The sequence below is a fragment of the Elephas maximus genome, chromosome 13 (genome assembly GCF_024166365.1).
Source record: "Elephas maximus indicus isolate mEleMax1 chromosome 13, mEleMax1 primary haplotype, whole genome shotgun sequence".
NCBI lineage: Eukaryota > Metazoa > Chordata > Mammalia > Proboscidea > Elephantidae > Elephas > Elephas maximus.
In genome coordinates, this window is record NC_064831.1 from 61,200,829 (window position 1) to 61,212,991 (window position 12,163).

Below are 12,163 nucleotides of genomic sequence, written 5' to 3' on the forward strand. Positions count from 1 at the left end.
TTCTCTGGTTCCGGAGGTGTGAATGGGCTGTGCGGCTGGCTGCTTCTCCCTGAGGAAAGTGCGGCCGAATGCTAGTACCAGCCCACTGCCGCCACTGCTCTGGGAATAGTGTTTGAGGGCTCCCCACAATTCAGGTCCGGTAACTCCTCTCTGCTTCTGAATGGTCTCTTCCTCCCCCTGCCCCTTAGTTCATTTTCTAGGCTTGCCTTTAATGCTCAGTGCTCCTAGCTTGTCATAAATATAGTCATTTCACTTGTTTTTCAGGTCTTTGTTATAAAGAGGGCTCACTGGAAGTGTCTGTCTATTCTGCCATCTTGGCTCCGCTTCTCATTGGCTGATTTTCAGAAGTAGTTCTCCAGGCCTTACCTCCTAGTCCATCTCAGTCTGGAAGCTCCAGTAATACCTGTTCAGCACGCAAACCTCCACTCACAGACGAGGGATAGCTGTACATGAAGTGCACTGGCCAGGAATTAAACTTGGGCTTCTAGCATGGAAGGCAAAAATTCTACCATTGAACCGCCAATGCCCTCATTATTTTATTAGGAGTTACAAAATGATGATATTCTCCAGACTTTGTCTCATGTACTTTTGACTTGTTTTTAGGAGGGACGAGTCCCTGGAAAAGGACATCATGCTTGGTAAAGTAGAGGGTCAATGAAAAAGAGGAAGACCTTCAAGGAGATGGATTGCCACAGTGGCTGCATCAATGGGCTAGAGCATAGCAACAGTTGTGAGGATGACACAGGACCGGGCACAGTTGTTCTGTTGTACGTAGGGTCACTATGAGCTGGAAGTGACTCAATGATACCTAACAACAACAGTGTTCGAAGCTGACTCTATAATAGTATGTTTATGTTTTCTGTACTATATATTTGTTTTCTCTCTCTGAATGAAAGAAAAAGTGCATAGATGTTGTCCTGGGGCTTTAACAGGATAGTTTAAATTATTTAGAACGACTTGACCAGTAATGCCATGTTAAGCAGTCCTTAAGGAAACATTTACTTGCCAGTCATTAAGGTTCTAATTAAAAATCCCTTGCATCTCTTCATAGAAGAGAGTGTCTAGTGGAGATCTGCACAGCCAGCCTTTGATAGTACATCCAAATACTTCATGCATCCAAAATAAAATGTCTCCTTAAATTAAAAAAATGATATTCTGTCATTCTTTCTTCATTTTTTTAGCCATAATTACCCTGTAAAGAAGAACTTTTCATTATTATCTGCTTGGTTACCCTGAAGAACAGTTTGTATAAGAAACGCAGGATAAGTGCTTGATTTTCTTTATCTCCAACCACTACTTCTAAACTTTTTATTCTAATTTCTTTATGTTTTTATTTCTAGGAGTTCTGTATCTTTTCAGTTGGCCTGGGACTACATTCATGGTTTCAAATCTCTTTTTATTTCTTGAAACATACTATAGTTTTTTCTGTTTTCTGTGTTTTATAATCCCATTATCTGAAGTCTTAGCCAATTGGTGTGCCTTATTTCCTTCTGTGTACTGTGACTTTTAAACTTGAGCTGTTCATTTTTCTTGGTACTTTATCTTTGGAAATTTGTTGAGGTCCTATATGAAGATTGTTGTTATAAGTTGCCGTTGAGTCAGCTCTAACTGATGGCAAGCTTACATATAACAGAATGGAACATCGCCCAGTACTGCACCATCCTCACAATCTTTGGTATGTTTGAGCCCATTACTGCAGCCACCATGTCAATCCATCCTTCATTTTCACTGACCTTCTACTTTACCAGACATGATACCCTTTTCTAGCAATTGGTCTTTCCTGATGATGCATCTGAAGTAAAGCAAGACAGTCTTGACATCCTCATTTCTAAGGAGCATACTGGTGGTACTTCCAGCAGCATGGATTTGTTTGTTCTTCTGAAGTCCATGGTATATTCATTATCCTTCACCAACACCAAAAGTTGAGTGCATCTGTTCTTCTGTTTCCCTTTTTCATTGTCCAGCTTTCACACGCATTTGAGGCAGTTGAAAAGACCATGGCTTGGGTCAGACGCACTTTAGTCCTCAAAGTGACGTCTTTGCTTTTTAACACTTTTAAGAGGTCTTTTACAGAAGATATTCCTAATGAAATATGTCATTTGATTTTTTGACTGCTGGTTCCATGGGTATCGATTGTTGATCTAAGTAGAATGAAATCCTTGACAACTTCAATTTATTCTCTATCATGATGTCGTTTATCAGTCCAGTTGTGAAGATTTCTTTTTATGTTCAGGTGTAATCTGAAGGCTGTAGTCTTTGACTTTCATCAGTAAGTGCCTCAAGTCATCTTCATTTTTGGCAAGCAAGGTTTTGTCATCTGCATATTGCAGGTTGTAAATGAGTCTTCCTCCAATCCTGACAGCATGTTCTTCTTCATATAGTTCTGATTCTTGGATTGCTTATTCAGCATACAGATTGAATAAGTAAGGTAAAAGGATACAACCTGGCTTCACATCTTTTCCAATTTTAAACTATTCAGTATCCCATTGTTCTGTACAAACGACTGCCTCTTGATCCCTGTACAGGTTCTACAGGTGCACAATTAAGTGTTCTGGAATTCTCATTCTTTGTAATGCTACCCATTTGTTGTGATCCACACAACTGAATGCCTTCACATAGTCAATAAAACACAGGTAAACATTTTTCTGATATTCTCTGCGTTCACCTGACATCAACAATGATATCCCTTGTTCCACATCCTCTACTGAATCTGGCTTGAACTTCTGGCAGTTCCCTGTTGATATGTGGCTGCAGCCATTTTTGTATTATCTTCAGCAAAATTTTGCTAGCATGTAATATTAATTATATTGTTTGATAATTTATATATTATGAGAGGCAGGGCCAAGATGGCAGAATAGTCAGACACTCCCTGTCATTCCTCTTACAACAAAGACCCAAAAAAACAAGTGAATCGGATATATATGACAAACTAGGAACCCTAAGCATTAAAAACAAAGCTGAAGAATCAGACTGAGTAACAGGTAGAAGGAAAGACAATTCAAAAAACAGCGAAAATGGGGAATTACGGATTGCGGGATCGCTTGTATCCATCTAGTTGAATCTGCAGAGCACACACAGGTTGAGGCAAGCAGCAACATCCCAAGTTAAAGCCCACTCCACCTGGTACAGCCATACAACAGTGAATCTGCACACACGTCCAGAACCAGACAGGAACAACACCAGGCCAGTGAAAGTTAAGTGCAAATTCCCAAGCCATTGCACACACACCATAACTCTTCCTCCCACCAAAGCTCTACAGCTGAGGAGTACTCACTTCTCCTAATCCACTCCCACCCACTCTGACACCAGTCCTGGTGGCATTCAACACCATCATGTCCCCTAAGCTGGGAACTCACGGCTCCATCTGGAGGCACCCACTCCTTTGCCCAGCTACTGTGTCGGGGGTCCACGGGCCTGTGGTGACCTTCACTCCCGCCAATTACTCACACTAGTGTCTTGCTGGCTAATCTGACATGGCACACCCTCATCAGGATGAATTGGACAAGGCATCCACCTGAAGCCCATTTTCACATGCAGCAGTTGGAGCTGCATGTTTGTGGCATCTGACACTGCCCTGCCCCCTAAGAAAGGGCCTCACCTACCCACATCAGGGGCCTGAGAGTCAGTGGTACCATCCACTCCATCTAGCCACCCACGACAGGGACCTGAGAATTGTGGCAACCCCTAATCCCTCCAGCCCAGTGGCATCAGGTGCCCAAGGACTGGCTGTGCTGCCCCCTGCCCCACTACATGCTGTAGTGGACAGGGACATGCCCTGCATCTGGGCACCAGGGAACACAGCCCTCCACCACAACCAGAGACCTGTGCCTGCTCCAAATACCCCCACACAGCCCAGCCCACCCCACCCAAGACTGTTGGTGACAGTCTTTGCACCACACACTTGGTGACTGACCCACCCAGGCACCTATGCCCCAATCAACCAGTAAGGGGTGGAGCACACACAGAACACCCAACCCAACAACCAGGGAGAACGTCCCCTGCACCCAAGGCAATAAACAAAATACAACAAATAAATGTATAAATATAATAACTTATTGATGCCTCGGAGACAACAGTCAATATCAAATCACATGAAGAAGCAGGACAAGATGACTCCTGCAAGTGACCAAAATAAAAAATCAGAAAACCTCCCGGAAGAAGATAAGGCAATGGAACTACCTGATAAAGAATCCAAAAGACCAATATATGGAGCTCTCCAAGAGATTAAGAAGGTGATCAGGCAAAACACAGACCAAACCAAGGAATACACTGACAAAGCAATAGAAGAATTCAGGAAAACAATACAAGAACAAAACGACAGAATAAACAGGCTTCTAGAAACAATATAGAAACAGCAACTAGAAATCCAAAAGATTAACACACTTCGTTTCTCATAGAATTGTTTTGATCTTTTTCAGCTACAACTTGAACTTGCATATGAGCCGTTGATAATTCAATCCATAGTTGGTCCCTGGCTCTGTCTTGACTGATAATATTAAACTTCTCAATCGACTCTTTCCACAGACAAATGGGTGGTGCTATATGAAGAGAGGTTCCTCCAAAGAGGAGTTTCATTTATTTTGGTCAGGTGTCTATACCCAGCCTTGGACCTCTTCAAAAAAATCAGTTCTCCTCTTGAAACATTTTAGACTGGATTCAGGCCGCAAATTGTGGTTTGTGGTTACAAGTAATCCGGGAAGAATTTTCTTCTACTTAGCCCCAAGATTTGAGATAGATAATATTTCTGGTATACAGGGTAAGAATGTTTGTAATTATTTCACCCTTATATTGAGGGTATAGCCCGTGGAGTACCAGATTTATGGATTGGGTCTCTAGTTAGACTGTCCATCTTGGATGGTCCCTGGGATTTATCTTCTGTCCCCCACTATAAAGACCATATTAACCAAAACTCAAGTTCATTGAATTCAGCAAATGACCTACTGACAAAAAGTCATTTTCAATGTTCTGATTACTTCACTGGGTTTCCACCTTTACTTTTTTTTTTTTTTTGACCTGAATATTCCTTATTTTTTAGCAATTCAGGGATGTATTTGAGAAGATATTTTAAAATATATTTTATACAGCATTTGTAGTTTTCAGCAAGAACCTCAGTCCACAAGCATAGTTCATCGTTCTGTCAGAAATGCAAACACCTGCATTATACACTCTTTAACTGTGCCTTACCTTTTATACTTAATCATATACTATTTTATAGCTCTTTCTAGTTATTTTATGTTTTTCAGTTATGTACATTTCAATCCCTATGGGCATGCTTGCTGACTTATTCTACTGTTCTATTTCATTTCAGCCTGCTAGGCACATGGAACAATTGAGTAAAGTTCTCACTGATCATTATAAAATAAGTGAGCTTTTCATTATTTCAGAGTATATCGTACCTTATTGTTATGAAAGAGTAAAAATTAAAGCACCTAACTTGATGGCACCTGACAGCAACAAACCCAATTTGGGGGAAAACTTTCTAATTGGAAGAATTTGACATACTTGGGAATTGTTAGTTCTATATCTATGTGGTATATGTGCATATATGGGAATTTTATTTCTTTCTCTGTGTTGTGTTAAATAAGCATAAAATGGTCAAAAATGTTTTCCTTTTGAGATGTGAGTTTTGGTTAGTAGGGACAGCTTGTTCCTCTATAGGTTCTGTAACAGATAGGAAGCAGATGTGGCTTTGGGAGGAGACTACTAGGGGAAGAACAAATGTATGAGTATTCTGGAAAAAGATTAAAGTCAGATTATAAATTAAATGTCAACCGTTGAACCAAAGCTTTTCCATTCTTGGTACTCTGAAGAGATGAGCAAATGAGGGGTGTGGAGACTGTTTTTAAAAGCCACTGCACTGTACTTACTGTCCTGTTTCCAGTTTTTTTTTAACAATCTGATTTTGATTTCTTTGGTTAGGTAGTATATAACCCTTCATTAGCTTGTATTTGTACTTAAAGAGTATTGTTTTATTTGGCTAGAGAGCGTCTTTAAAATCATATGTACTTTGTCAGTGTGTTTCTAGGAATGTCTGGCATGTTTATTGGTCAAATGCCTTACAGATGGAAATGAAGTTTCGTGAGGAATCTTCTGGATCAGATACGGGTTTATTTTTCACTTTAATAAAACTATTGAAAGCATAAAACTTTCAGTCTGGGTATCAACACCAGCAGCTGATTTGGGAGCGGTTGCCAGTGATTGCAATGATTTTCCTGTTCCTGGTGCCTCTATTTTGTTGTGCTTAAAGCACAGACATAGACCAGATGAGCATCAACAGATCTTTTAGATCTCTGAGGTATTTATAATGACTGCCCTCACTGGGCATACTGTTTTCTTCTATACCAACAAAAGTGTTTTAGACTTGAATTAAAGGAAGACATTGTTTATGTTGTGTGCAACAACACCTATTTGGTAATTATTAGATTAATTCCATTTCCCAAAGGAATACCTGTGAAGTAGGGCAGAGAACTCTTATAATCATTTTAGTTTAAAATTATACTTAGCAATAAGAAACAAACTGTAGTTTTTCTGCAGTCTAGCCTTTAAACAAATAGTAAATTATAATGAGATTAGAATCTACCTACAATAAAATAAAGTTCTACAGCTTCCCTGTGCTTCTGGACATAATATTTCTGCTTTTGAGTGCATCTCCCTGATTAGTGATGAATGGAATCGACTCGATGGCACTGGGTTTGTTTTTTTTGTTTTGTTTTATCAGGTCATAATGGTTCTTAAATATTATCTCTTAAACACTCATTCCAAGAATAGTATAAGAAAATGTACTTATTAATTTTTTTAATCAAGGATGAGCCCTCTGGAATAATTTCAATTCATCATATTCATTCATTGATTAAAATTTTATTGCACACCTTTTACGTGCTAGCTACTCTGTTAGATGTTGGGGAAGTGGTCACAGCACTTTTCCAGCTTTCAAGAAGCTTACAATTTAGTTCTGTTCAATGAAGGAAAATGTGCTTCAGTCTAGACCATCTACTGGCTCTCTTGCCTTTGCTTTTACATTAGCTCATATCTCAAGCTTGAAATTAGTGAGCCCATCTTGTAGTAGTTGGAGGAAGACGCAATGAGAGCCTTTTTGAAACATGCCGTAATAGCCCCTGGCTACTAGTGTAGCATATTCTTTCAGATAAAGGAGATCTCATAGATGAAAAGATAATCTTTCAAATGCACACACACACACGCACACACACAAACCAAACCCATTGCTGTTGAGTTGATTGCAACTCATGGAAGCCCTGTGTGTTACCGAGTAGAACTACTCCACAGGGTTTTCTTGGGTGTAACCTTTATGGAAACAGATCACCAGGCCTTTCTTTTGCAGTGCCGCTGGGTGGGTGTGAACTGCTAGCCTTTAGGTTAGTAGTCGAGTGCATACTGCTTATACCACCTACATATCCAAATATATATTTAATTTAACTTAAAATTTTCTCTGAAAATCAATTTTTGAGATCTAATTTACATGTAATAAAATGCACCCATTTTAATTATAGAGTTTAATGAATTTTGACAAAGTATACACCCTTGTAACCATCATTCCCAATTATTCATCTAAGACAAAAGCCTGGTTGTTATTCTGTGTGCACTGCTACTCTTTCTGTTTTTGATGGTAAAAACTAGGTGCTGTCTAGTAGATTTTGACCCTGTGTGTGTCAGAGTAGAACTGTATGCTTCATAGGATTTTCAGTGGCAGATTTTTCAGAAGTATATCACCAGGCCTGTGATCTGAGGTGCCTCTGGTGGATTTGAACCACCAGCCTTTTGGTTAGCATCCAAGTGTATTAACTATTTGCACCACCCAGGTATTCTTTTTTATGTTAAAAAACAAATCCAAATCCATTGTCATGGAGTCAGTTCTATATCATAGCAATCCCGTATGTTACAGAGTAGAACTGCCCCCCATAGGGTTTCCAAGGAGCGGCTGGTGGACTTGAACTGGTGACCTTTTGGTTAGCAGCTGAGTCTTAACCACTGCACCACCAGGGCTCCAGTACAAACATAGTGAACTTTATTCTTGTTATAAACTTGGCCTCAACCTTAAATTGTCAGCAGTTAAGTTTTTTTTTTTTTTTTTGGTTGTACATTAGGTGAAAGCTTACAGAGCAAATTAGATTCCCATTTGGTAGTTTGTACACGAAGTGTTTCAGGCCTTGGCTTCATGGTCCGCAATGTGTCAGTACTCTCCCCATTTTTGCCCTGGTTTTCTGCCCCTTCCTGCCTTCTCATGTTTGCTTTGCGGCAAATATTGCCCTTTTGATAGCCTATAATTGATTGTTCTAAGGAGCACATTCCTTTCAGGTATTATTGTTTATTTTATGGGCTTGTCTATTGTTGAAGGTGCCTTGGTGGTGCAGTGATTAAGCACTAGGCTGGTAACCAAAAAGTCAGCTGTTTGGACCCAACAGCCTCTCTGTGGAAGAAAGATGTGGCAGTCTGCTTCTGTAACGATTACAGCCTTGGAAACCTTCTGGGACTGTTCTACTCTGTCCTATAGGGTCATTATGAATCAGAATCGACTCACAGCAGTGAGCTTTGGGTCTGTTGTTTGGCTGGAAGGTTATTTCCGAGAATGGCTTCAGTTCCAGGTCAGAAAGGTGTCTTAGGGCCATAGTCTAGGTCAGACCAGTAAGCCTGATCTTTTTTGTGAATTTGACTTTTTCTTCTACATTTTTCTCCTGCTCTGTCTGGAACTCTCTATTGTGATCCCAGTCAGCATGGTAGGTAGTGGTACCAGGCACCATATAGTTCTTCTGGTCTCAGGGTTGTGTAGGCTCCAATTCATGTGGTCCATTAGTCTTTTGGACTAATTGCTCCCTTGAGTCTTTGGTTTTTTTCACTCTCCTTTGCTCCAGACTAGAAGAAACCAATAGTTGTATCTTAGATGGCTGATTAGCAGGTAGGTTTTTGTTTTATGTATCACAAAAATTCTATATCCTCTAGCTTTTCTTAGCACAGGAAGAAGGGATAGTCAGTATAGTACCTGAATAAATAAAGTACTTTTAAGTGTAAGTGTTAACATTAGTTAGTTAAGTCATTGAATGAAAATGATTCTAATTTAAGGTGAGCTTTACCAAGCTGCTCTAGGAAGGGAAAAGTGATTAGTGCCTTCTTAAAAAAATGAAAATTCTTAACAAAATCCCAGCAAGCTATTTTGTAGATATTGATGAACTTTATATGGAAAGACTAAGACCTAGAATAGCGAACACAATACTGAAGAAAAACAAAGTTGAAGAACTCACATTGCCCTACTTCAACACTTACTATGAAACTACAGTAATCAAGACAGCATGGTATTGGTAAAAAAAAAAAAAAAAAAAAAAAGACTTAGATTAGTGGAACAGAATAGAAAGCCCAGAAATACAGTCAACTGATATTTGACAAAGGAGCAAAGGGAATCCAATACAGAAAGAATAGTCTTTTCAACAAATGGTACTGGAACAATTAGACAGTGGAAAAACAAAAATAAAACTAGACATAGACCTTACAACTTTCACAAAATTAATTCAGAATGGATCATAAACCTAAATGTAAAATACAAAACTATAAAACTTCTGGAAGAAATCTAGGTGACCTTGGGTATGACAGTGAGTTTTTAGATACAACACTAAAAGCACAGTTTGTGAAAGAGAAAATTGATAAGTTGGACTTCATTAAAATTAATAACTTCTGCTCCAGGAAAGACACTGTTAAGAGAATGAAAATACAAGTCATAGGCTTCGAGAAATATTTGCATAACACGTATCTGATAAAAGGCTTGTATCCATAATACGCAACAAACTCTTAAAACTCAACAATAAAAAAACAAAGAACCCAATTTAAAAATGGGAAGATTTGAAAATAGAAAGAAGATACACAGATGGCAAACAAGAACATGAGAATGCTCAACATGATTTGTCATTAGAGAATTGCAAATTAAAACAATGAGATACTACTACATACCTATTTGTTGTTGTCATTAGTTGCCATCCATTAGATTCCTACTCGTTGTGCCCCCGTGTGTGCAGGATAGAATTATTGCTCCATAGGTTTTTCAAGGCTGTGAACTTTCAGAAGCAGATAATCAGGTCTGTCTTCCGAGTATATACCTATTAAAAAAAAAAATGGCCAAAATCCAAAAAACTGACAATGCTAAATGCTGGTGAGGTTCCAGAATTGCTAGGAATGCAAAATGGTACAGCCGCTTTGGAAGACACGTTGGCAGTTTCTCACAAAGCTAAACATAATCTTACTATATGATCCAGCGATTATGTTCCTAGGTATTTAGCCAGTTGAGTAAAAAACATGTCCAAACAAAAACCTGCGTGTGAATGTTTATAGCATCTTTACTAATAACCACCAAAAACTAAAAGCAGCCAATGGTTGCCAGGGAATTGGGGGTAGTGGAGAAGAATTGAATAGGTAAAGCACAGGGCCTTTTTTAGGGCAGTGAAACTATTCTGTATGATATTTTAATGATGGATACTTGACATTATACATTTGTCAAAACCCATAGAACTTTACAGCACAAAGAATAAACCGTAATGTATGCAAATTAAAAAATTCTTAAAAGGTTGGGGGTTCCCAGGAGGGTTGGCAGACTCTGATGAAAGACTAACTACATTTCAACTGTCTGAAGCAACCTCACTGAAAGGGGTGGTGGAACAAGGTACTGACCTAAGTCACTCTGGAAATGAGTCTGTAAGACTAAAATGCAGGAGAAATTACATATAATCACTGTATTCTAGTTGAGAAAGTTATTTCTCATGGGAGTACAGGTTAACAATTCTGATACCACTATACTTGTATATTGGAAGCGAACAATTAACTTAAAGCACGGCAGATGTTGGGAGCCTGGTATCTTACTGTCGGAGCAGGAATTTACTAATAACCAAAGGGAGGAGGCTGCAGTGATCCATTTGGTAATGGACTAGAGTTGGAGACACCAGTATGACCTCTTGTTTAACTTAATATAGACACAAATGATTACATAGAGATATATTTATAGATATGTGTATATACATATATTAGTATTCACACACGTACTTCCTTGTTCTGTCAGTTGAGAGGGGCTAAAAGTAATGATACCACAGTAGCAAAAAAGTAACCTAGCACCCAGATCTTGGTTTCTAATACATTCTCTGGTAAAAGGAGCCAGGGCTCCTTGGAGAAATGGCTGATCCTAAAACTGGGGCAGGAGATAAAGAAATATATGAGGCTGGAGCACCATGTAGTGCCAGAAAGTAAGGAAGTGCTAAACAAACAAACGAAAGAAAAAATACCTGGATGTGAATATGTTACAGGTAAACAGGAACCAACTGAAAGAGCTCCCAGTGACCCAAGCTGGATCAATTTGAACAACGAAATAGAATAGTGTTGGATTATGGCCCAAAGAATAGAGTAAATATTCATGAATTCATTCTAATATAAATGAATGATTGAATAAATAAATAAATGTTGGGAAAAAGACAAATCTCCTGGGAAGAATAATTCCACATAATTTACGTAAACACTGTGCCCTCAAGGAGGAGGAGTTTAATTTCCTACTCCTTAAATATGGGCTGCTCATAGTGACTTACTGCCAGAGTTCAGGGTGGAGAAACCGGACAAATACTACAGTGTATATGGGAACTGTCTGTACCAGCTTCTCAATTTTTCTGCAAATCTAAAGCTGGTCTAAAAATTAAAGTCTGTTAAAAAAATGAAAGTGCTTTTTGAAGACCTCTGAATAATCCCGTGGTTTTTATCTTTCCTGCAGTTTTGAGAATGTTTCCTGCCTTGCTGACTCTAGTTCCCTCTCAGACATCACTTTTGATGGCAATCCAATAGCTCAAGAGTCATGGTACAAACACACCATCCTTCAGAATATGATGCAGCTGCGCCAGCTAGATATGAAGAGAGTCACGGTGAGAACCCTACCAGAGTGTCTACCATATATATTGTTTCTTTGGCGTGGATTAGGAAATTGAAGTGCATATCCTTTGTTTGAAATGTTTCTTAACTTTAGTGGACTATGGATTATCATGACTGTATACTTTATAATCACAAGATTCTTAACACCTCTACTCTATCCCCAATTTTACTGAATGGAACTTTAGAAATTCCTAGCCTTCTGTTTAAATTAATCATCATGCTTGTTTTTCATTCTTGCCTATAGTTTACTTTTTCATGG

At 38.9% G+C, this 12,163-nt stretch overlaps 1 protein-coding gene across 6 annotated transcripts in view; it reads left to right on the forward strand.

Annotated features, from left to right (window-relative positions):
- LRRC49 (leucine rich repeat containing 49) overlaps positions 1-12,163 on the forward strand; it is a 175,994-nt gene that overhangs the window by 91,557 nt on the left and 72,274 nt on the right. For all 6 annotated transcript variants that reach the window (XM_049905591.1, XM_049905589.1, XM_049905593.1 and 3 more), the window contains one exon: positions 11,750-11,897. In XM_049905591.1, the coding sequence (XP_049761548.1) occupies positions 11,750-11,897 (148 nt within the window). The remainder of the gene's footprint in view (positions 1-11,749; positions 11,898-12,163) is intronic.